Source organism: Balaenoptera acutorostrata, chromosome 12, assembly GCF_949987535.1.
Source record: "Balaenoptera acutorostrata chromosome 12, mBalAcu1.1, whole genome shotgun sequence".
NCBI classification, from domain to species: domain Eukaryota; kingdom Metazoa; phylum Chordata; class Mammalia; order Artiodactyla; family Balaenopteridae; genus Balaenoptera; species Balaenoptera acutorostrata.
The window spans coordinates 75754373-75781859 of record NC_080075.1 but is presented as its reverse complement, the minus strand read 5'-3'; the positions used below and the strand labels follow the sequence as shown (position 1 = coordinate 75781859).

Here is a 27487-nt window from a genome sequence, read left to right as displayed (position 1 = left end):
GTATTGTCTTCCTTAATACAAATCTCCAATCAAGTAATTAGGTCTGACATAAACACAGTCTTAGAAATGTCTAATTAGTCCGGGGCCAAATTCTGGGAATAGGGTAATTTCTGTTCTATGAAACTAAAGGCTAGTTTTCTCCATTGCAGATGGCACTGATGCTTTTTGGGGATTTTTTTTTTTTTTTTTGGCCTCGGCATGTGGGATCTTCCCCAGCCAGGGATCAAACTCATGCCCCCTGCATTGCGAGCATGGAGTCTTAACCACTGGACTACCAGTGCAGTTCACTGATGCCTTTTTTTAAATTTACATATTGAATATATATTCATATGAATAAATACACATATATGCATATACAAAAACATATGCATATATATACACATACATATTATTTATATGTTTTTAAATTTTTAGGTAGGTGTGTGTGCATGTTTTAATTTATTTTTCATTCTCTAGGAGCTAAAAAGCCCGCCAATCTCCTTATAGGGGAGATAGTGGAGCTATACTCAACAAGGAACAGTTCAGAAGCTATTAGTTGGATCCTTGGCTCTGACAATTGACGTATTGTGTACACATGGAAAACATTTTATAAACTTTTGCACTATAAAAATTTATATTACTAAAGACCATAAAATTTTAGCACCTATGCTTAATTTTAAATTCAACGCTTATTTTCTAAACTTTTGTTTCCTCTGCCATTTGCTTTGGAATTTGATAAAGTTTTTAGACATTTCAAATTCATTATTTTAATACAAGTTTTTGTGTTTTAGGTTATCAAAATGTTATCTTAGTCTCCCCTCTCTATCTGTCCCAGAGACCCCTAAGTTTTCAGCCTTAAAAGTAAACAAAGAAGCAGCAGCAAAATGAACCTGAGAAAGCAAAAAAAAAAAAAGGAAAAAGAGAAAACATAACCCTAAAATTAAAGTTTTAACTGACCAACATCTTCTATCCCCTTCCACTGCCTTACCATCACTTATAAAACTTTCACTCTATCACAGATGGCATTTGAAATCTGACAATCTCTTCTGGTTAGACAGAAAAAGTTTTCCTGGACAAAGGCAAAACTGGTACACTCCCAGCACAGGAGGCTGACTTGGGGGCAAGTTCTTATCAATTAAGTGTCAGAGTTCCCATACCCAATTTGAAATAAAAATAAACATTTATAACAATCTTTAAAGTGGGCTGATAGTTTTAAGACTTTCTGAAAATACCATGAGGGAAAAAATATGCTTCACAAATATAAAATATGTATTAATTGCAAGAGCAAATAGGCAAGTCCTGTCATTCCAGCAGAAAAAGATGACAGCCGTGATATAAAGAATGTGGACTTCGAATTTGAAGAAACATTGAGTGTTGGCTGCGTCACTTGCCAATAAGCCTCAGTTTCTTCAACTGCAACATAATAATGACCTTGTGGGGTTGCTGAAAGGATCAAATGGCTAAAACTATGTATTGTGGATAAACATACAAATAAAATTAAACATAGTCCCTTTATTCCCAAAAGGGGGAGGTGGGGGGAATAGATATTTTCAGGTTTTCCAAGGGGAAAAAACATAATGCTAGCCCACAGGCATAGATGAGGTAATGGTTCCAAAGGAATCTGCTCAGATCCAAGAGTACAGATTTCACAACGAGGACACAACATTAAACTCTGCATCACTTCATAATTCAAATTTAAAAAAAGATGAAGAAAAAAATTAAAACTAAAAACACCAAAGCTGTTCAAACATGGAGTCTGAACTATAAGAAGAATGCCAGTAAAGACTGCATTATGTGCATCCACACACTATATTATCCCAGGATAAAACAAAACAAAATAAAATTTATTCTACAGTATTATAGTAGATTCCAAATGGAAAATTTCTTTTCTCATCATCACAAACCATGCTCCCACAAGGACACAAAACAATACACGTAGAAAGTGAGAAATTTTCCACTCGGAGCGGAGAAAATTCTTGGAGAAAAAACATGTCTTGGAGAGAAAAATAATAGGCTGTGCTTATAACCTCATACAGCATCTTAGTCACAGACATTTCCAAAATATGAAAGACAAATTTCAGGTTTCTCAGCTACCTCTTTCAGTAAGGTATACACAATTTGGGAAATGCCAATTTTAATTGGTATTGATTGGTTAATACCAATATTCTTTTGGAAAGCAGGATTTATCCTGGAATAAAAATAGTCTAGTATGGACATTTCACTAAAGTAACTTTTAATCCTCTTCTTAAATTGAAGAGTAAGAGATCACAAAGATCAATACTAATCAAGAGGACATATACAAATTGTCATTAATTTCATCCAAAAGTCACCAGATGTTTGCTGATGACATCGGTAGTTATCACATGGATTAAAATTTTACAGGCTAGGGGTAATATTCATCCATGCCTTTGTTTTTTTCCTTCCAAAAAAAGATGTCAACATTTTTTTCTTTTAGCCAGTTCAACTTCACTGTTTGCACACTACTGAAACAAGACCTCTTCAATATCCACCGGTTTGCTGAAGATGTTAAAGCGTTTATCTGTGGCCAGCCTCTTGGTTACATCCCTGAGAAACAACCGCAACTCTCTTAAAGTATTTTCCTCCTGGTCCTCCATCCGAATTTTTTCTGATTCTGATAATTGACGAGGTGGAGAAGGTAGTGCAAGTGGAAGAACTTCCATAGCACAAAGACCTAAAGAAAGTAGAAGAAAATGTTAAGATTCCAACATGGCAGGGTCAGGACCTCAATTACTTTTCTGGCACTCTCTCAAAATGTTTTTTTAAGAAAAGGAGAATTCCAAATACATGTGAACCATGTGAATTCAGCAGGTAAAAATTTGAATGGAAACCAAAAGTACATTAGGGAATAGCTTTACTTTTACAAAATAACTTACAACAGGACGTCTTTAAAGCACAAATGATACGATTTTAAATAATTTGATTCTGAGATATTATTTACATACAACTTTAAGAAAAAAATTTCAAATCAATGTAAGTATCTTAAGGCGAAGTACTTGTATACTGATTTGCTGAAGTCAACCTTATTTAAAGATGTTTCTCAAAATGAGGTTGCCTTATATGCATGAAATTTAAACGGGCAAGGAATAATTCTTTGATCCTTCCCATTCCCAAAGACTTCTAACTTTAGACAAGTCTCCTACCCTCATATTCTTACTACAACACAGTTGGGATAGTAAATGGCACCTGCAGGGAGTGGAAAAAAAAAATAGTAACTAAAAAAAGAATCCCAAAGCATGAAGAAGATGGAAAACCCAGGCTTAAGTGTTATATATAAAATCTATGGTATTCACTATCTACTGTAAAACAAACAAAACATCTTCTTAGAAGGTAAAGTATTAACTTGCCTAACCATAATGCTCTCTAATTCCTTAAAAGATTTTCCTGATATCACACTGAAGCTCAGGATTAAAATCCTAAGTATTCTCGTCGATTTCTAAATAGCCCCTAAGATGAAAAATGAAAGTCAACAGGAGCAACTCAAAAAGAAAAAGAATTATGTTCAGCCTTAACATAGCCAATTCAGATATACGGGACTGAAATATGTCTAGGAACATGCAAGATACTTTATTAAAATGAATCATTTTAATAATGAAATATTTTAAATGCTGTTATTTAGATTAACAGAAGGCAACAACGAATAATCAGAAGGTATAACTTCCATGTTGAATATTCCAAGGTTTCTATGGGGAAAACCCCACAGCTACAGTCATTTGATAGATGTTCATCTCAAAAGCACTGAGAAAATGTGAAAAGGAGCCACTAAAGGACAATAGAATTATTGAAGTATTGGATAATATAGCCACTGAAAAACAAAGTATTGGATAATATAACCACTGGAAAACAAAGAAGTATGAAAAAGCAAGGAGTTGGCAGGGATGGGAAATGTATTTAATATCCTATAAGAACAGCTACGAGAAACATAAAAAGCAGAACGAAAAGAAAGAGGCTTAAAATTTTTTTTAACAAACAGGACTGCTATTTTCTAGAAGAGGATGAAAGATTAGGCAAGGGGATCTTATCTTTTTGCACCTTTAGTTTTAAGAAAAGAAACTCTCTTTTGAATGACTTAGCATGCAGTCCTTACTTAAGTCAGGGGACTGAAAATCTAATTTTGAGGCCCCTCTTAATGCTATTAGGCCCAAATCCAAGAAAACTCTAATGCTTAAAGAAAGCCATGATAGATTTCCAAGTGCCTAGCATAATATATCTAACATAATAGGTGCTCAATAAATATTTGAAAAATCAATCAATAAATAAAATAAACCAGAAAAGGCAAATGTTCTAACCAGTTCTTGGCCCAACAAAACCACCCTGGCCCAGAAAGCAATCAGCACAACACCTGTTGTTCACAACCTGACAGTTTGAGTCCTTAGTACTTAAAGTGACTAAAACACAGCAGAACCAAAGACCTTTTTTTGAGCCTCAGAATGTGAAATCTACCCAGAGCATCTGGATTGAAGTGATAAGGAGACTACTTCATAAACAGTCACTCATTAGTAAAGCTTTAACAATGAGGCTGTACTTCCCAATCTCCTCAAGTCAGGTAAACACAATGGCCACTTCCACATGTGTTCATCTAAAGTTAAACAGAACCTGAAAAACTGTCTTCATTTCCACAAAGAAATGGGTTTTTTAAAAAGATGACTGCAAGATAGGGTATCTCTTAACTCCAACCCACCCATTTTCCTAAAGGCTTTAGGAACTTTACCAGTGTGTTTCCTTCGTGGTGGAGCCATTGAGGCCTGATTGAGAATCAGTTCTTGGAAAAACTTTCTTCTGTCCTCTTCAATAGGCCTTTGAATATACAAGACCTCTTCGTACTGTATTCTAAAGATACATTTAACCTACACACATACACACACACACAAAGACATTAAATATTTAGAGAATTAAAAGCTTACATATTATACCAAATTATAATTTCTTCAACTTCGGTACCATTTTCAATGTTCATTGAACATTCATGCGCGGTTAAGGTTAACCTAGTCTTAGGCTATGCTGTTGAGAGGTTCAACCTCATGGAATAAACAAGAATGAAAGAATGATCCAGTTGCTCAAGTCATTAATAAATTATACTATAATATAAAAAAGGATAGTTGATTGTAATAGTCAGATGGCAACAATCTCAAAGAGCTGTTGCATAAGAGCTGAAAAGTAATTATCTACAACTTATTTACAATAGAGAGCTGAGAGGATGCTAACAGCATTGCCTGATCTTAAGCTGTTTCTGTGTACTTCCTATCCACCAACTTCCCTTCCTGGGCTCTTTCCCTACTAAGTCTATTCTACTGTATCCTCTGGAATCCTGAGTTCATTGCAGAAAAACTATACCTCCGATCTCACCAAAGAATGCTCCACAATGACACCACCTTCCATGCAAAACTCCCAAGCAAAATTAAGCCAGTCATGCTCATATCCCTCAACTCCTTCCAGTTAGTGATCGCCACCTCTCCTTTGTTCACCTGCTCTATAAAGACGTTGACACCAGATGTCCCCCTTGCAAGATATGCTGTTTAAATCCTCTTTACATCATCCACATTTGTCGATACACTTTATTTAATTCATGTTTTCCTAGGTCTGTTTCCTTCTTCAAGATACTAAACTCCCTGAGAACAGAACTCATCTGTTTTCCTATACCAACCACCATGCCTGGCACCTAGCAATGCTTAATAAGCATATACTGAATGAATAAAGCTTGTGATTTTGTTACCCAGCCCACATCAAATTGGAAACTGCACATAAAAAAGGGGAAAGGTCACTAATATGGAAAGAAGTACCAACCATGACAGTGTGGAAATACTGGATTAAAATTTAAAACATCAGATCCTAGCCCAAATATAGGTACATATTTCTGGTAGACTTTGGATAGTCCATTCAATTTGTTATGTCTAGCCACTTATTGAACTGCAGACTGTGAAATGAAGAATTACTTAAATATTATTTTAATCTATCTTTGTAACAATGAGGTAGGTAGGGAGTCCCTCATTTTACAGATGAAAAAACCTAGGCTTGGAAAGGTTTAAGTAACTGGCTTGAGGTCACAAAGTGAATAAATAGAGAAGACTAGATTATATAAGCTCTGAAGGTCTTTTCTAACTCTAAAATCCTAAGACAGAGAAGAGACAATGAAAAGTAGCCACCAGAATTCAATATTTAGATGGGAAATTATTTACGTCAACCCAAAACCAAATCCTTAAAGAGTTTACATAAAATTTCACCTTGTGACCTTCCGATATTTTCTTTGAAGACTACCTTCATGTAAAAACCCCTCCAATTCTTCGATCTATATTTTGCTGGCCTTCCCCCTTCAAAGTTCTGGCAAGCAAATTTACCACTGACCATCCATCATGTGTCAAATATCATGCCAAACACTGCAGTCAAAAACCTGAAGAAAATAGGCTTACTTCCTGCTGTCAAGTCTCTTCAGTCTCATAAGAAAGCATTATGATACCATGCCAGAAGTGTTATAACAGAGGTAGTGAAACAGAGGAGACCCTGCAAGGGGCATGGGTGAAGAGGCATTAGATAAGATATAGCAGAAAATGCTAACATTAACTGGGTCTTGAAAAATAAACAGAACACAATACCCTAGAAGTACCAGGATTTTGTTCAAGGGTAGTAAAACATTTAATTTGTTTTAAATACTCTTCCTTCTGATCATTTTTCAACATTGTGTTGAACCTGGTAAATGTAAAAGCATACCAAGAGCAAGTCTACAATAATCCCCCTGATATCAGCTTTTCTGATTATTACCAACAGCTTGTTTTTCTTTAAATTCACTATCTTCTGACATTCCCAGCCTCAAACTTCATACTGCAACAAGACAAACCTTATATAATTCCCTCAACGAATCATGTTCTCTTTCACACTGGTTCACAACAGTCTTTATAGATGCTACTCACTCTTTCCTAAACTGTTTTTTTGGGTTTTTTTTTTTTAACTCTCTACTCAAGCCAGTGCTTTCTGGGTGATGCTTTCTCTGACTTTCCCAGATAAACTTAGACATACCTTCTACTATCTCTCATTAAACTTGTTTTAAGTTCAATAATTTTTAGTAAATTAATTCAGCTGTGCAACCATCACAGGTCAGTTTTAGAATATTTCCATTACCTCCAAAAAGTTCCCTTGTGCCCATTTGCAGTCCATCCACACTTACACTCCCAGCTGACAACCAATGATTTGGTTTCTGTGTCTAGAAATTTGTCTCTTCTAGAAATTGCATATCATAGAATTGGTAGTCTTTTGTGTCTAGTTTCTCTCACTTTTAGCGTAATATATTGAGGCTCACCCACACTGGAAAATGTATCAGTAGTTCACTCCACTTATTGCTGAATAACATTTCACTCTACGTATATATACGACATTTTGTTTTGCCAATCACCAATTAATAAATACTTGGGTTATTTCCACCATGATGAATAATACTAGTAGGAACACTGGCGTACAAGTTTTTGTGTGAACGTATGTTTATATTTCTCTGGAGTAGTTACCTAGGAGTGGAAATGTTGAGTCATATTATAAGTTTACGTCTAACACTTTAAGAACTGCCAACTTTTCCAAAGTGGCTATACCATTTTACAATTCCACCAGCAATACACAAGGATTCAAGTTTCCTACATTCTTGTCAACACTTGGTGTTGTCTGTCTTTGTGATTATAGCTATCCTAGTTGGGTGTGCAGTGGTATCTCATTCCTGAATGACTAATGATATTGAGAATCTTTTCTCATGCTTATTACCCTAAGAATATATATACTCTTTGATAAAATGCCTATTCAACCCTTTAGCCCATTTTTAAATTGTAGTTTTCTTTTTAAATCTGTGGTAAAATGGTCATAACAAAATTTGCCATTTTAACATTTTTAAGTTGTACAGCCTGTTGCATTAAGTGTATTCACATGGTCGTGCAGTCATCACTACCTATCTACCTTCAAAACTTTTTCATCCTCCCCAACTGAAACTCTACCCATTAAACATTAACTCCCTACACTCTCCCTTTCCCCAGGTCCTGTCAACCACCATTCTACTTTCTATCTCTACGAATCTGACTACTGTAGGAACCCTGTAAAGAGGGATCATACAATATTTGTCCTTTTGCGACTGGCTTATTTCACTTAGTATAATGTCCTAAGATTTACCCATGCTGTAGTTACTCTTGTTGTAGAATGTGTCAAAATTTCCTTCTTTTTTAAAGCTAAATAATGTTACACTGTATGTATATGCCACATTATGTTTATCCATTCATCTGTTGATTTCTACCTTTTGGCTACTGTGAATAATGCTGCTAAGAACATGGGTATACAAACATCTGTTTGAATCCCTGCTTTCACTTCTTTTGGGTATATACCCAGAAGTACAATTGCTGGATCATATGGTAACTTTGTTTAATCCTTTAAGAAATCACCACACCAAACCATTTATTTTCAACGGAGGCTGCACAATTTTATGTTTCCATCAGCAATGCAGAAGGGATCCAATTCCCTCACATCCTAACCAACACTTGTTATTTTCTCTTTTTATGACAGTAGCCATCCTATTGGGTATAAAGTGGTATCTCATTGTGGCTTTGATTTGTATTTCCATAATGATTAGTGATGTTCAGCATCTTTTCATGTGCTTTATTGCCATTTGAGTATCATCTTTGGAGAAAATCTATGTAAGTACTTTGCCCATTTTTGAACTAGCTGTTTGGGGTTTTCTCTGTTGCTGAGTTGTAGGAGTTCTTTATATACTCTGGGTATCAACCCCTTATCAGATATATGATTTGCAAATATTTTCTCCCATTCAGTGTATTGTCTTTTCAATCTATTAATAGTTTTATTTTTGATGAAGTCCAATTTATCTATTTTTTCTGTTACCTGTACTTTTGGTGTCTTATCCAAGAAATCACTGACGAATCCAATGTCATGGAGCTTTTCCCCTATGTTTTTTCCTAAGGGTTTTATAGTTTTAGGTCTTTTTTTTTTTAATTTATTTATTTATTTTTAATATAAACATTAGTATTTAACATACCTTAAAATAGTAATAATTCATGTTCATTTACTATACCATTTTTAATTTAAAAAAAAATTTGGGAGGATCACCTTCCTCTTAAATTTTAAGAAATCATAAAATTGTTTTACAACCAAAAATTTAATACTAAGATATTTCTCTTGTATACATGATCATTTATCTGAGTTTTCAATGTCCCTACTTGATGTTTCTACTTAAGTTACTGATTTTTACCTCCCAGATCCCACCATAAACTGAGAGACACAAAATGACATGAAATACTGAGAAGACAAAATACTATATGTAATCTTTACTTTCATCAGTGTAGCTGAGGAGATATTTCTTTAAAATTCACTTCTAATATACTGAATTATACCATTCTGAGCCTGCCCATAATTTAATGCCAAAGTACATACTGTGAATCTCTTCAGAAATTTAAGTGCAATTCCAAAGTCTGCTTTCCTTCCTGCAAATATTTCCACTTTTATCTGCTTCCTTGTTTAAAAGTCTCTTTACTATGCTCAACCTTTGATTCTTTTTTCTAATTCTCCGGAAGAGAAATAACTTGCAATTCTCATATATAGCAATTAAAATTCTCCAAATTCTCAGAAAAGGTCTTCAGGGTCCACAGAAGTAAATTTACTTACACTAGAATGTTGCAAAAAAAAAAAAAAAGACGCATGAGGCTAGGCAGGAGTTACTTAAAGCCTTTGTGATGATTAAACAGTTTCTTTTTTCGTGCAACAAACATTTACTAACCTATTCCACTGTGTCAGGAAGCGAAGGGCAGTAAGACAGTCCCCTCCTCTCAAAGAACTTGTGGTCTAGGTCAGAGAGTCTCAAATGTTTTGGTCTCCACACTTTATTAAACTCTTAAAAATTACTCAAGAACCCAAAAGAGCTTTTGCTTATCTAGATTATATCTGTCAATATTTATGTACTAAAAATTAAAACTAAGAACCTTCCAAATTATGTATTCATTTAAAACCTATTACATTTAATGTTAACATTAAAAAATATATTCTTCTAATGAACTTATCTACGAAACAGAAATAGAATCATAGACATAGAGAACAGACTTGTGATTACCGAGGGAGAGGGTTGGATTGGGAGTTTGGGATTAGTAGATGCAAACTATTACATATAGAATGTATAGGGGTTCCCTGGTGGCACAGTGATTGAGAGTCCACCTGCCAATGCAGGGGACACGGGTTCGAGCCCTGGTCCGGGAAGACTCCACAGGCTGCAGAGCAACTAAGCCCATGCACCACAACTGCTGAGCCTGCGCTCTAGAGCCCGCGTGCCACAACTACTGAAGCCCACACTCCTGGAGCCCGTGCTCTGCAACAGGAGAGGCCACTGCAATGAGAAGCCTGCGCATTGCAGCGAAGAGTGGCCCCTGCTCGCTGCAACTAGAGAGGGCCCGTGCGCAGCAACGAAGACCAAATGCAGCCAAAAATTAATTAATTAATTAATTTTTTTAAATTAATTTTTTAATAAAAGAATGTATAAACAACAAGGTCCTACTGTATAGAACAGGGAACTATATTTGATATCCTGTGATAAAGCATAATGGAAAAGAATATGAAAAAGAACGTATATATGTATAACTGAATCACTTTGCTGTACAGCAGAAATTAACATAACACTAAATCAACTATACTTCAATAAAATAAATATAAAATATATATATATTCTTTTGAAAGACATATTTTTCCAAAATATAAAACATTATATATATATTTTTTAAAAATTTAGTGAGAAAAGTGGCACTGTTTTACATTTCTTCAAATCTCTCTTATGTCTGGCTTAATAAAAGACAACTGGATTCTCATTTTCTGCCTCTGCATTCAATCTGTTATAGTAATGTTGCTCTGATTCGTATACATGAAGAAAACCCATATTCAAGAAGATACATAGTTGCAAAAAAGAGGAATGTGACAAACCTCTGAAAGTCTCGTGGGGCCCACAAGGGTCCTTGGGCCACACTTTGATAACAGCTGGTCTAGAACAATGATTTCCAATGGTTTTTTTTTTTTTTGATGAAACACCTAATCAGTAAAAAAATCTGAAAATACTACCTCCAGACTTGACACTTGTGCATATCAAACTCAATAAATGATACTTTAAAAAAAAGGACTTCCCTGGTAGCACAGTGGTTAAGAATCCGCCTGCCTATGCAGGGGACACGGGTTTGAGCCCTGCTCCAGGAAGATTCCACATGCCGCAGAGCAACTAAGCCTGTGCACCACAACTACTTAAGCCCGCGCGCCTACAGCCTGTGCTCCGCAACAAGAGAAGCCACCGCAATGAGAAGCCCGTGCACCGCAACGAAGAGTAGCCTCCGTTCTCTGCAACTAGAGAAAAGCCGGCGCACAGCAATGAAGACCCAATGCAGCCAAAAATAAATTCATTAATTAATTAAAAAAAAAATACTCCCTCCAGTATATACATACTTACTTAAATGTACTATTCTACTAATATTACTATTTCTATTATGAAACATACACACACATTTTTAAGATAATATGAAAAATAAAAGTGAATAGAAGTTCTAATGTTTTTCTCAATATCCTAATGCATTGTCTTACTTTGGGATTAGAAAAGGGAGAGCTATACAAAGACACATTTATAAGAGAATTTTAAAAGGGCTCCAAAAGATGAGATTGGCACTCTGTCCCACAAAAAGAAAACATTTTTGTATCCCTAATATTAGTCCCATGATGACTAATTTTTTTTGTTTGGTGTCATTTTTAAAAATTGAGTGGAGAACCTTTTCTTTTCATCTCTGAATGAGTTTATTTTCTGATGAGAACAGCAGCACTTATTACAGAAGATTTAGAAAACAGGTAACAAAAATAACTATAATCTTAAGACCCAGAGATAATTACTATTAACATTTCTATTAATAGTTACATATACATAGTTTTTTATATATGACTATATAACATATAATTATTTCTATATAAACCCAGGTAATGCCATATATATTGATTTAATATCTGCAATTATTAGCAATACATTCAAACATCTTTTCATGACATTAAATGTCTTCTATATCAATATTTTTAATGGTCTCATTGTATTTCATGGAAGGAATCCACTAAAATCAATCCCCTACTCTAGGACATTTAGTTTCCAATCGATGAAGAAAGGCTATGATAAGTACTCTTGTACTTTTTGTGTTGCCTGTGCTGTATCTTTATGTTTGTCCATGAAGAAAGGCCATGATACTTTCTGTGTTGTCTGTGTTGTATCTTTTTTATCTATGAAAATCTACTTACCTATAAATGGTATTGCTGAGCTAAAACGAATAGACATATTTAAATCTATTACTATGAACTGTCCTGGAGAGAGTTTATCCAACTTTTTTTTTTTTTTTGGCCTATTTGATAGGTTAAAATCTGTATCTTACTGTTATTTTAACTCATCATTGTATTTTCTTAAATACACTATAGTAACTGGCTATTTCTTTCTTTCTTTTAGAATCACTTAGTTTTTGCTACCCACTGTCTACTTCATGTCTTCTTCCATAGATCTGGCACCTTGCTAACCTACAGTTACTCAGTCTGCAACTCTCCATGCTTTTCATTCATTTACCAAATATTTATCAGTACGCGCTAAGTATTATTCACTACTATTTCAGTCTGTGACCTAAACAAAGCAATATACTAATGGCAAAGCTGAAATTAAAATGAAAGCCTTGTGGGCAGAGGAGGCTTTCCTAAGGACAATTAGTATAAAATGTTATGTAATCAGTAGTCTAAGAAAAACCCCATAATCTTCACCCACAATGTGAATATCCATGATAGCTTTAGTAGCTATTTGCTATAATAAGGGCAAAGAATACAGAAGACAAAGTGGGGGGGGGGGGGACCTGAAATTTCAGGATTCAATGTTAGTAAATTTTTAATATTTTAGCTATTAATTAATGTTATTGGTAAACAAATAATGAAAAAAGCCTACTCACCAGTAGGCTTTTTGAATCCACTAAAAATTATAACAATATAGCAACATTGAAAATATATAGATGCAATGTTAGTTTTTTAAAAAACTAAACCAACAATAAAATCACATATGCAAATAGACAACAAGAATAGGCAAAATTTAAATTGTTGTGTATCAAGAAGATAGGTTCAGTAAGACTTTTATTTACAAATTTTTCAAACAATATAAGGAAACTTCAGGTAAGTATATATTCCTAACTAGAGCCCTTAATTATCCCAATTTTCTTTATTTTTTATAAAGTTATAATAAAACTAGTTGACAGTGAGGATCTAATTTTTAAAAGTGGCTCCTAGGTTATGTCCAGGTTCAGTCCACTCTCCTAAATCAATTTCGAGTGCATTCTTACTTTATAATACTAATATAATACCAAACATATTATAGCTCTGTAGCTTCCAAAATAAACTCACATATATTGTCTCACACCAACAAGCCTGTCTGTTATTATCCACGTTTTATAGGTGAGGAAACTGAAGCTACTCTAGGTTCAAATATTTATCCAAAATCAAAAGACAAGTAAGTCCATACCAAGGTTTTTCTCTTACTACATACATCTTTCCACTAAACTTCATTGCTCCCTGTGATAAAAAATATATTTTTGATAAAAAATATTTTGATTAATGGTCTCGAAATAATATCAGATTCTGAATAACAAAAAATGAACTAGTCTACATTTAATATAATTCTTACAAGAGTAGTAAGTTGTACAAATACAGTTTAGCAACAAGATAGATAAGAGCTAAAACAGAACAAAAGAACTTGGTAAAAAAAAAAAATCTGAATCACAAAATTCTACATAATCAAGATTTATATTATAGCATTTGAAACATGTAAATTTTTTATAAGAACTGTGTTGCCTGGGCAAAATATTTCTAAGCATTTCGAAAGGAGATTATTTCAAAACCTAGTAAGCTCAGAATGTTAAAATAATTTCTTAAAAATCAATTTCATTCACATGAGTTGATCTAATTTTTTTCTGAAACAACTGTGATTTTTATCTTATACTCTACTATTGAGTTGGATTTGAATTCAAACGCTAAATATCAGATTTGAAAAATATGCACAGTCATAATAATCTTCAGCTTAACATGATGCTACCAATGAAAGAGCTGAAAGGTCAAATCTCACCAAATAATCTAACAGGTGATAAGAACGAGAAGGATAATTATAATGGCATTGATGATGATACAGCTAAGATCTTCTTAGTAGGTACTATATATGTCGAGGTCCAGTCTAAGCATGAATTATCTCAAAATTCACATCACCGAGAAATATATCAAAATACATACCAAAAAAAAGAAACTGAAACTTAAAATGTTAACTAACTTAAGTCACATGGCTAATAAGTGGTACAACCAAGGCATGAACCTTGACAGTACTGATTTTATAATAACTAAAATGTGTCAAATTTACAAGGTCATCTATTTTAAAACCATATAATAAGAAAAGATAAATATTTAATGAGTTCTTACCTCTTCAGGCAGTTCACTGTACATGGTTTCAGAGGTAGACAATAAAAATATGGGTGAAAATGACGGTATATCTTGTAGCAAAGTCAGAAAAGTTGCTCTCACAGTTTCACTGACAGCTTCCCACCAATCACCAATGTGAGGCATGTAAACAATACTAGGTACTGTTCTTCGAGCTTCACGAAAAATCTAATTAAGGAAAGAACTGGCATTAAAAATTCAAATAGATATTATTCTGAAGTCTACACAGTAACCCCCAAATACATTAAATGTGTCAGGCCTGTTACTATAATTACTTTCAGCCCCGGTATTTAAGCTGTTCAAGATATGATGCACAAGCCATACATACAGCTTCTATCTACCCTTACCCCACCTAAGAAAAGGAGTATTTTTTTGTTATTTTATTATTCCTATTCAGTATATATTAATAGTATAAAGGCATCAAATTGTTCCACTTATCTATCATATAAATAAAGCAAAACATCACTATAAAATATGCTGCAAATAAAGAGATAAGCATGTACCTATATGTCACCCACTTAAGAGTGATTATCAGGAAGCACAAAGAAGAAAAAGAGACATAGTTTACATGTTCGTGCACATTGGCTAAAATCACTCAACATATGAATTAAATAAATATTTTAACCAAGATGAACCACCCTAGAGCTTAAAATTAATGAACTATCTGCTGAACCACTTATTTACCTCCCATTACCTTAATTCAATCTTCTAAAAAATAGTCACAAAATACCCTTAATCTCTAAAGAAAAATAAATAAATTAGCTAAAAGCTATGAGATACTCCCACTTCAGAAAATAGAAAATAAAGTTCCCTCAGGTGTTAAAAAGAGTCTTAACCATAGCTTCAGTCACAACCTGCCAACACATGCCAATAAAGACCAGGTTGGCTATTAATAAGTTGCCAAACAGAACTACTGCCCTTTACATAAAAGTCAACAACAGCTCAACAGCCCATCAACAAATTCTCACAGATTATTATGACATCTCTTAAATGCTTTTAACGAGCGTAAGAATGTTAAAAATGTCTATCTTTCTTCAATTTAATTTGAGAACTCTACTTCTAAAATTCTCTACTATTTTCTCTTAAACACATTTCAATTAACCTATATAATGTACAAGATACAGAAATAAGAATCAAATAATTTAAATGATTAGGATTATCAGAAACATTCCTAAAATTCAAAAGGATTACTTTTCTTCAATGAGTAAGTCTACCACTTGCATGAATTTTTTTAAATACTATATTTTATATAGCTTTAAATCTCCTGTGTAAAATAAAATGTACTGCCAATTTAATAATAAGCCAGATGAAAGATACTCAAATAAAATTTTCCCCCAAATCGGAAATGTAGATGTTATGATCACTCACATCAAAAGTAACATTTGCTCCTTCCCTTCCTTTAATATTTGCATATCCACCAATCCAGAACAGTTGTACAGTACAACTCCTTCAGGACTCTCAAATTTTGACCTTTTCTGCAAACACGCACCCTCTTATCCTGGATCTTGAAAATCCAAGGATTACTGTTTTCCAAAGTTCATGTAGAAGATTCATAAGAGAAAAACAAGCATAAATATTGGCAAAAGGAAGGAACCACACAGGAGCACAAAGGCAAGAGAGGCATTTGATTCCAAAAAAAAAAAAAAAAAATTTTTTTTTTATTACATGCCACCCAAATCAGGCATGGTATGTGGAAGACAGTGACCAACACCTGTTGCTGATAAAACTAGGGGAAGTCAGCAGGGAGAGAAAGGTGATTATATGAAAAAGACTAACAAACTACACAGCTTACTGAGAAACCTCACAAAACTACCTACCCTAATTCAGCCATGCAAGTTACCACATGCCCAGGGAGAGACGAGACAACATGCCTTTTTTAAAAAATGAAATACTGCCTTGCAGTCTAGTATTTGTAGGTTAGGTTTTCTATATATGTTGAGAACATCTAGCTGCTAGCAAATATCAAAGAGTATGGGCAAAGCAACAGAAGGTTAAGTGATAATAAATAAAAAACTTTACAAAGCCAGAAGTTAAACAATGCAATACTGTAGGTGTTTTAAACTTATGTGCAAGGCTGAACTAGATACATATGGTTTTTTTTTTTTCTTTCCTTTTCTCATCCAAACCTCGCAAAATTAGCAAACTGAACATAATAATGATACTCTAGTAACCTTTTTATTTCCAAAGACTTTAGGAAAGTATCTTTATAAGTAAACTTTTTAAAATTATATTTGAAAACCTAGAGGGGGAAAAAAATCAGGAAAAAAGTCTAAGACAAATATAGAAAAATAAAAAGGCTCTGCCTTTCTGGTCCATGAATATATAATTACATGGACTGAGAATTAATCTAACTATATGCAATACCAACAGCCAGGGAATATTTTCGAAATTTTCTCTGAAGCCTTTAAAGGAAAAACATCCTTAATTTCCAGAAAAATTTAAAAATACTACTAAAACAAGTTTCCTTTTTTAATTCCTTACCCCATGTTATCTCAGAATATTAAAATAAACTTTCATATTTTCTTTAAATAGCCAAGCTATCCTAATTCTCCTGTTTTTGAAATGAAATTTCAGAAAGAATAGAGTCTGAGAATAGTATTTAAAAATTCAGAAAAAAGTTTAAACCTATTGTGATTTTTCTATAATGTAAAATCGGCTCCTCAGCAGTTTGCTGGTAATTTTTGAAGTTATGGAATAAGATACACTCTGTGAAATCAATTAACCAGATATCTCATAGTAGAAAAATAAAGCCTAGTTTTAGTGAAGCGGCAACTGTCTTGGGAACAAGTGATGCCATTTGATAACTAGAAAAATACTCACCTACAGGGTGTCTTGGATTGGTGGATGTGCAAGGTGTAGTAGAAAACAGAAAAACTGTTATAGAGAAAAAAAGACAGTAGGCCAAATTACTGAACCAACCGTTTCAAAATACCTCTGACATGACCAGCACTCTTGCACAAATAAAATGAACGTACACCAGTGTATGTGAATGTTCATTTTGATTCTTTAAACAATGTATTTCTGGCCTCTTCTTGTCCCAGACATCATAGTCCCTTATATAATTTTTTTTAAGTTTCTTTATTTAAAAAATATCAAAAACTACTTTCTCTGAATATTAATGATATGAAAGGCAAAAATCAGGCCACTGAAATTAGAAGTATCCATGCAAGGAAGCACTAACAATATAAACTGCACCTATATTTATAAGCGTCCTTATCTCAAAAGCTAAATTTCAAATCAGTACGTTAGATGCCAAATTAAAATGTTCAGTGCATGAAAATTCACTGTATCTTTAAAAAATGAAGAATATACAGCCCATAATACAGCCATTTTCATTAAAAACTGAAAACTGGAATAATTTTAAATACAGAGGTGCATGAAGCAGAAACCTCCAAGCCAGTACAGCTTTCACTTTCCTAAAAGGGGCTATATGAGAAAAACAACTTTTTGTCATCAATAAATTTCCAGAATTTGTCTTGGTCACGTTACAGTATTAAAATTATAAAACACAGGTAAAAGAAAAATCTTGGGGGCTAAATTTGTTCTCAATTTTTATAAAAATTAAAAAGCACTATTTAAATAAGTTTAACTCCTTAAACCATGCTATCAAAACTGTTAAAATAAATCATATGTCTCCATTACTGATAACTTTATTATATTTGTCACTTACTCCATTTATGTTCTATTGACCTAAGATTTACTGAGCATCTCTGTGAAAAGAAGGCACTGTCTGGGATCTGAAGATTCAGGATTCAAGAAATAAAAAGCTCAATTTCTTTACAAGCATATAAAATCAGCCTGTTTTAAAACACAACTATACTAGAGTTTCTGAACAATGGATTTAATACAAATCAACATTTCTTGAAAATTAAAAACACCCAAATTCCTTTTCTGACATTTTCATTGCTAAAAACGTCAATAATGTCAGTAAATGTGATACAATTTGGGCCAGGATAATTTAATTTGCTTACAATTCAAAAAAAAAAATGTGCTATGGTAAAACACAGATGTGTACCCACGTGCACAAACACAACAGTATCCAAAGTACACACAGACTGTTATGGAGAAACCCAGAAATCCTTTTTCACAAACCAAGAGCATCCAAAGTATACACATAGGTAAGTATATTAATTCCTTAATGCCACATAACCAAAACACATTTCCCCTGAGAATTTCCAGATACAATTTCTTTCTAGGGAACAAAAAATACTAAAGTTTTCACCCCCCAAAATACCTTACTGACCATGTGAAATTACTCATAACACCATATAGTACCCAAACTCCAAAGCTTTGAACAGACCATATTTAAATTTATCAATTCAATCATACCTCTGTATTAATGAAAAAGATTAAATATAACACACTCATCAATCCCTTTTTTCCTAAACCAGCAGTAGAAATAATACAAGAGGGAAAAAATACATATGAAAATGTCAGTAAGGGGACTCACAGTTGTTGCTATTTTTTTTTTTAAGAGTATTAATACAGTAAGTCTTTTACTACAGACACTAACATCTCTGACCTTGTTGTAGGGTTCAATAATTACTTGTGAACTTACTGGGACAACCATAAATCTTCCAGGCTACATCAGTTTCCATTCTCCTTCCAGAGCCTTTGGAAGACTATGAAATGCTCAGTAACATACATACACACATGCTCACACACATACACACACAGAGCTACTTTATGAACTCTGGCAATTGTTTCAGTTATAAATGTCGAACTACTGTCCAGTGATCAGCTGAAGTACTATATTTCAAAGTGTGATTTACTGAAAACCTAGAATAGTAACAACTGGGATGCATGTTTGAAGTGCAGATTTCTGGGCTTATCCCAAATTTCATGAATCAGAATCTCTGGGTGTGGAGCCAGGGAATCAGAAATTTTAATAAGCACCCCCAGGAGATTCTCATGCTCATTAAATTTTAAGAAACAATGAGGGACTTCCCTGGTGGTCCAGTGGCTAAGACTCTGTGCTCCCAGTGCAGGGGGCCCAGGTTCAACCCCTGGTCAGGGAACTAGATCCCACATGCCACAACTTAGAGTTCACATGCCACAACTAAAAGATCCTGCACGCAGCAACAAAGATCCCGCGTGCCACAACTAAAGACCCGGCGCAGTCAAATAAATAAATAAAGATTGAAAAAAAAAAGAAAGTAAGAAAGAAACAACAAGAAAACCCTACAGCAGTCACTAACTCCTCTACCATTTTTCATGCAACTGATAATATTAATCAATAGCTGGGGCATTCAGAAGAAGAAACAGAAGTTTTGTCATATATCTGCTTGTGTGTGGATGCTTTAAAGAATGGCATAGAATTAAACATGGTCTCCATGGTATAAAGAAATATGAAGTAGGGCCCTTCCCCCCTTTCCATCTTATCACACACATAAATACAGATCTTTAAAGGTGATTTAAGACTTCTTTCCTTTAAAACTACCTTTCGTGTTCATGTTACACTATTAAATAACCCAACTTAATTCATATTACATATCTTAGAGGCAGGGGAAAAGAAAATCACAGAAGAATAACTTGCCACAGACCAAACCCTTATATTCCACATCTATTTAGAGATGATTCTACCTATAGAAGGACTAGCTACAAAGAGAAGTAAAGCAAAAGGGAAGAAAAGAAAGGGAATATAGAACTGAAGGGTAGAGAGAAGGGGTTTTTTATCTTTCCAGCATTTCAGCACCTGACTTAGGCGCTCTCTTCTCTGGGACTTTTATACCTACTTATACCCAGGCTTGCCAATCTCTACAAATTAAGAAAAAATTCCTCAGTTTCATTATATAATAGCCTCTTTTTGAAGAATTTTCCAGAAAAGACAGTATTATGTTATATTATATTATAATAAATAATTTTAAGTATGCACTTAAAATACAAACAATCAGGGATTAACCGTGACAGTTTACGTGGTCTCTGGTCAGAGTTCAGGGAAAGTCTGAGCTTCAGCTACCATGACTACAAAATTCTGACTCAGTGCCTCGTTAGATTAGACATCCAGGTGGTGGTCACTCAAGAATAAGCCCTACTTCCAACCCAGAAGCTCAAAGGTGAAAGCAGAGAAGATGAGATGTCTTGACATACTAGATGCAATGTAACACAACCAAAACAATAAATGGAGGGTTTTTGTTGCTTCCCACCACCAAGTGACACTTCTCTCCACCCTCCTCACCAACATGACAGAAAAGTAGTAAAAGCCAAGATATGTGAAAGAGACCAAAGAACATGCAGTCAGAATTCAAATTTAGCCCAATGATGCCAAGTAGGATTCAGAGAAAAAAAAATCCCAGGATTCCAAAAAGATCAACATATAGTTTACTACAGTGCTTCATATTTCCTTACCTAACATTAAGCCAGTATTGTGTTTGTGAATATACACACACATTAGCCATAAGGAACAACTATAGACAGAATGTTCCTCTTTCAAAGTGATTTTATCTTTCAGTTTGTTTGATACTGTCAAGTATACATGTAAAAAGAAACAAAAAATTCTAAACCATAGAGCAGAGTGTAAACTAAAATGACAAAGTTTGTCCATTCCCCAAATCCTCCAAATTCCTTCCCCCAAGCCAAAACAACGATTATTAAGTTTTTTGGGGGTATTCTTGGATAAAATTTCTACTTATATATAAACATTAACATATATTTTTAAGGTTTTTTTTTACATGAAGAAGATCATACTTAGATTGACTTACAACTTGCTTTTTCACTAATATCTCCTTCACCTTTCCATATCAGCCTATGTAAATCTACCTCATTCTTGTTAACGACTTCCTAGTATTCCTTTGTTACTATACTTTATTTTAGCCAGTCCACCATAAAAAGGACATTTAGTTTGTTTCTTTTTGTCTTATTTTGTTTGGTAATTCTACACACAATGCTTTGATGAATAACCTTGTACATTCAGCAGTGAATACTTATAGCTAATATATCTTCAGGAAATGTTTTTTAATGTAAAATTCCTGGGTCAAAAGATACTTGAAAGTTTAAAAGATAGTTCCAAACTACACTCCAAAATCAATAAATAAATTTACATTTCTACTAACCAAGTATGAGCACCCATATCTCCAATATTAGGTTTATCAAGCTTTTCATTTTTACAAGCCTGATAGTTGTTTTAAAATAGCATCTTTCTGCTTTAATATGCTTCTTTTTTTTTTTCACTTATAAGTAAGGCAAAGAATCTTCAAATTTTTATTGGTTGCTTTTGCTACTTTTTTCTCCCTATAAATGTCATGCTCCTATTTTGCCAATTCTTTTATTAGGTTGTTATTCTTTCTTCTTCCTGATTTTAACATATCTTTGTATAGTAAGGAAACTTGTCCTTGACATGTGTTGCAAATACAAATTTTTACCAGGTTATGTCTATTAATCTTATTTAAAGAAAGTTTCTTGTCATGTGTAATTTAAAATTTTATAAAGTCCAATTTGTTCTTATCTTTATATGTTTCCTGGCTTCCATTCATTGCTTTGAAATTAAATACTTTCTCATGTTCAAGATAATATACTGACCTTGTGAATTATCCTAACACTTTTATAGTTCCACTGACAATAGAATTTATTTTGGGGCTAAAGAAAAAGGTAGGAAATCCAGTTTTGTTTTTTCTTATTCCCTTCATAGAGCCAGCCAGTTTTCTAAGACTATTAAATAATCCATCTATTCTATGATATCAAATGTCATCATCATCATCATATACTCAACATCATCTGATACTAAATTCTATTTCTACACAGGCCTAAGCACGATTTCTCACATTTGTTCTATTGTTTTGTCTATCCCTACACAGGTACAAATACTTTATTACCACAGTTCTATTACATGTGTAAACATCTGGTAGGGATTCCTCATTACACTTTTTTCTCTAGAATTCTCCTTGCTGTGCTCATATTTACTTTCTAGAGGAAACAAAGAGCCTTTTTTTAATGTCTCCTCTTAAATTTGGAGGGATTATAATTATAATTGCACTTAATTTATAGAGTAATTTAGAAAAGAACTCATAGCTATCCAATGTTGAGTCTTCCCAGCCATTAGCTGTGAAAGGAGCTGCAGCAGTAGTGACAAACATGATGATAGCTGTCGTTGTTGAGTACTGTATGCCAAGACTATTGGACGAGCTTGTTTTAATAATCACAGTAATCTTATGTGGTATCATTATCTTCATTTCATAGACGAGAAAATTAAGGCTCAAATAGGTTAAGCAACTTGTCCAAGGCCACAACCAATACACAAGTAGCTGAGATTTTAATCTGTGCAATATGACTTGAGACTACACTCTGAATTACAGTAATTAAAAACAAGGTGTGTCTTTCACTTATTCAACTGTCCTCAAGTGACTTTTTAGCTTTCTTCTTTTAGGCCATGCAAATTAATTGTTTAAGTTAATTCCTAGGTAAACTTAGTTGCTATTTTAAATGGGACCTCTTCTTCCATTACACAGTTGACCCTTGAACAAGGCAGGGGTTAATCTATGTATAATGTATAGTCAGGCCCTCTAGATTTGCAGGTTCTGCATCCACAGGGTCAACCAAGCATGGACCTTGTTGTACTGTATTTACTGCTGAAGAATATCCATGTATAAGTGGACCTGTGCAGTTCAAACCCGCAATGTTCAAGGATCAACCATATTTCTAACTTGTTATTGTTTGTATAAAAGAAAACTATTGATTTTATAACATTAACTTTGAAATTGTCTGCCTTAAAGAATTCTCTTATTGGCCCTAACAGTTTTTCAGTTAATACTACAATCATATCATAGGCAAATATTTATAACTTCAGTGTGTTCATTCCAATATTTATATTTCTCCACATGTAACTGAATCAATTTTGCATGCCTTAGTGATGGTATATTACTCTTTCAATGTGCTACTAGATTCCATTTGTAATATTTACTTTATGACCACTGTCTAAGTGAGATTAGACTACAATTTTCTTTGTATTTCTTTCAAAGGTTTAGCATCACTCTTTTTTTGACTTCACATCTTTCCTTCTTTTTCTATGCTTTGGAAAAGTTTAACTGGCATCAAAATAATCTTATCCTAAAAAAAAAAAATAATAATAATAATAATAATCTTATCCTTTAAGATTAAAAGAATTCACCTGTGAAACTGTTTGGATTTAGTGCTTTTTGACACTCAATTTCTTCTTCCACAACTACTGTCTATTTAGATCCTCTCTCCTCTGAAGTCAACCGTGTTAATTTATATTTTCCTAGTAAACCACTTGGATTTATTTTAAATGGTACCAAGTAATTCTCTTACTTGCATAAAAACTGCAATAATTTTGTCTCACTAAAAAGGAAAAATACGAGCAAACATATAAATCAACATTATTGGAAAACACAGCCAGAATAAATTAAATGTACAAAACTTGGAGAAAATTACTGGTATATAGTTTTTTAGGCAGGCCATGGGTTTTGGGAAAAAACCTTTAAATAGGGCTTTAGAAGTAAGTGAAGTACCGCTAGGATGTTCATACCCAAAGAATTGTAAATAAAAGAGAAATAAAACTGACACTATGAACTGTTTAAAAAAATCTATTGCATGCTACAAGGTATAGAATGGTTTTCAATTAGATAGTTTATGTATTAAATATTTATGAACTATAACTGAAAAAACAACAAAACTGCGTGCAGTGCTCTTAAGTGTTACTACTCCAGCCATCTAATGTCTAAAAGTAGGCTAAATATCAAGTAGAAAGTGACATTCAAACACTTAAGGAGCACTTACTATGAGCTGGGCACTGTGTCAGAGACACATAAATGGTGAAGACATGGTCTCTTGGTTCAAAAAACTTATTCCCTTAGCCCCTAGTTCCAACATGACACACTTATAGTAAATTCACAGGTATATATTAAAACGTCAAGAAATATAAACAGCCCCACTAGAATTTTGCTTCACAAGCTAGCAAATATAAAGTAATTGAAAATCAAATATCAAACACACTTGATTATTGATACAAATATATATAATTTTAAAATTGCTATCACTTTTCTATACTAATTTTAAATCCTGGCATTCTCAAACTGGGTATCATTTCCCTTACTATGATAAGGCTGTAAGTACAGACAGAAGTCTAAAGAGGCCCTGAAAAAAGGGTCAGAAAAAGGCAAAAAGAAGCTCCCTTTCTACACTGTTTAATGAAATGAACCTTTAATACAAGAAATAGGATTATTAAAATTTCAGAAAAGAATGAAGTATCACAGGAAAAACAATGAGTTCACTTTAAAAAATCAAAAGGATCCTCTGCCTTAATATTAGAATGTTAATGAATAACCAACAAAAAGTTAATATTCATATTACTGTTTCTCTGTAATCACTACCAAGATATAAACAATAAGAAAGTAGGAAGTACTTTGATACAGTACAAACCTACCTGTGCACATGATTCTTCAGGTGTTTTGGCACTAACTGAATAAAGTGCTGGGAGATCTAGTCTGTGCACAGAGAACTTTTCTAGAGTGTGCAAAAGTGCTGGAGCAAGGTGAGAAGTTTGACCTGAGCCTCGTTCTCCAGACAGCAATAGTCTTGGCCTGTAAGAGGTTGGCTGATGATATGGTGACCTGCAATACACATAAGACATAATAATTATTTCAAAACCATATACTCTGAAGACCAAAATAAAATATTAGGAAAATATTTACATAAAAGAATGTAATACCAAATTAATAGAACTTTTTTTTACCTCTCTCATTTTTTTAAGTACAGCAAATCATTTTTTCAATAATTACAGTTTTAAAATATTGATCTCTCTGGCCATATTAATACCAAGACATGAAAGTATAGAAATCCATCCTAAAAGAAAGTTCATCCTATCATACCACACATATTAACTTGGAAAATGCTTCAGACACTAAGTACGACTTAGTTATTAATTATCCCAGGTCAAATGTTAAGAATTCCACTTCTCCAACAAAGAGGTACATCTAAAGATTACTCAAAATGTAGGACTTTTTTTTTTAATGGTTAAAATGGTAAATTTTATACATATTTTATCACAGTTTTTCTTTCTTTCTTTTTTTTTTTTTAACATCTTTATTGGAGTATAATTGCTTTACAATGGTGTGTTAGTTTCTGCTTTATAACAAAGTGAATCAGTTATACATATACATATATTCCCATATCTCTTCCCTCTTGTGTCTCCCTCCCTCCCACCCTCCCTATCCCACCCCTCTAGGTGGTCACAAAGCCCCGAGCTGATCTTCCCCTGTGCTATGCGGCTGATTCCCACTAGCTATCTATTTTACATTTTACCACAGTTTTTAAAATAGGAAAAAAAAAAAGTAGGACTCTTTCAGTGGTAGCAATTTTGTTTCTAGGCCAAAAAAAACTAACTGTTCTTATCCTAATATATGACATCTAAAGCCCTACACCAGAGAAGGCAAATTTAGGATAACATATTAAAACAAACTCAATTAGTATTTTCAAGATTCTACAGCACCATTAAAAAGATAAATGAAAAAAGTTTATCTAATATCACTATAGATAATGCAGGAAATTCTAAGCAATGCAATAAGAATAAAGCAAATTTAAAAATGCAACTAACGGAAAGAAATTGAACAAACACTGTTACTTGTAAAGAATATGATTATACACTAGAAAATCCAAGAGAATCAACTAATGACTGCCATAGTCTACCAGCAAAATAACAAGACTGAAGATGGAAATAGAAAAACCAAAAGATTTTCCTAAACACTATCAATAACCAATATAAAAAAGGAAAGAAGATTCTATTCACAACTGCAAAAATACAAATGATAAACAATATTAAATAATCTTAACGAGAGAGGTATGAAACTAAATAGAATACATCATGAGCCTGAATATAGATGTCAATTCTTCCCATGCATTTATACCTAGCTATAGTTAACTATATACATATGGTTGGTTTATAGAATTTTATTTTATAGATTTTAAAAATGTAAATCAAAATCCCAAAAAAGATTTGAGCTGGGGGGGAGATTTAAAACTTATTTGCAACATTATATGAAAAAATAATCAAATAAGAACATCAAGGGGACTTCCCTGGTGGTCCAGCGGCTAAGACTCTGCACTCTCAATGCAGGAAGGCTGGGTTCCATCCCTGGTCAGGAACTAGATCCCACATGCTGCAACTAAGAGTTTGCACGTCACAACTAAAAGATCTCGCATGCCACAACTAAAGATCCTGTGTGCCGCAACTAAGACCCAACGCAGCCAAATAAATAAATAAATATTTTTTAAAAAATTAAAGAAAAAGAACATCAAGAAAATTTTGGATAAGTGTGCTAGCTCCAATTTCAGAACATTTAAACCTGTTTTAGTAACTAGAACTTCATACACACTTCTTGTTTAATTTTCTTAACAATTCTATGAAATACATAAGTTTCCTCTTACTAAATAGATAAAGAACCCAAGGCTAAGAGAGGTTAGGTATAAGATTATACAACTGGGTGTCCATATAACTGCAAAGCCCAGGTTCTAAAACACAAAGTTAAGATGCGCCCTACTTTATACGGATACATATTACAGAACAGAATAAAAGAATGAAGAATACACCAAAGAAAAGAAACACAGATCAGTGGAACATAGCAGCCCAGGAAACAAATCATAGTAACTGAAAGAATTTTATATATGATAATAAGCATAAAAATAAATGGAACAGGAAGGGATTAACCAAGATGGCGGAGTAGAAGGACGTGCTCTCACTCCCTCTTGCGAGAGCACCAGAATCACAACTGGCTGCTGGACAATCATTGACAGGAGGACCCTGGACTTCACCAAGGAGGATACCCCATGTCCAAGGACAGAGGAGAAGCCACAGTGAGACAGTAGGAGGGGCGCAATCAGAGTAAAATCTAATCCCATAACTGGTGGGTGGGTGACTCACAGACTGGCGAACACTTATACCACAGAAGTCCACCCACTGAAGTGAAGGTTCTGAGCCCCACGTCAGGCTTCCCAACCTGGGGGTCCGGCAACGGGAGGAGGAATTCCTAGAGAATCAGACTTTGAAGCCTAG

The 27487-nt window shown here is 33.7% G+C and overlaps 1 protein-coding gene across 2 annotated transcripts in view; it reads right to left on the bottom strand.

Moving 5' to 3' along the window:
* Window positions 1-27487, bottom strand: part of ATAD2B (ATPase family AAA domain containing 2B) — a 154043-nt gene that overhangs the window by 41618 nt on the left and 84938 nt on the right. The window contains exons 18-21 of one of the 2 annotated variants that reach the window (XM_007183456.3): window positions 24863-25049; window positions 14467-14652; window positions 4709-4844; window positions 2475-2671 (exon numbers count right to left, since the gene is read on the bottom strand). In XM_007183456.3, the coding sequence (XP_007183518.2) occupies window positions 2475-2671; window positions 4709-4844; window positions 14467-14652; window positions 24863-25049 (706 nt within the window). The remainder of the gene's footprint in view (window positions 1-2474; window positions 2672-4708; window positions 4845-14466; window positions 14653-24862; window positions 25050-27487) is intronic. The other variant, XM_007183457.3, reaches the window with a different exon arrangement.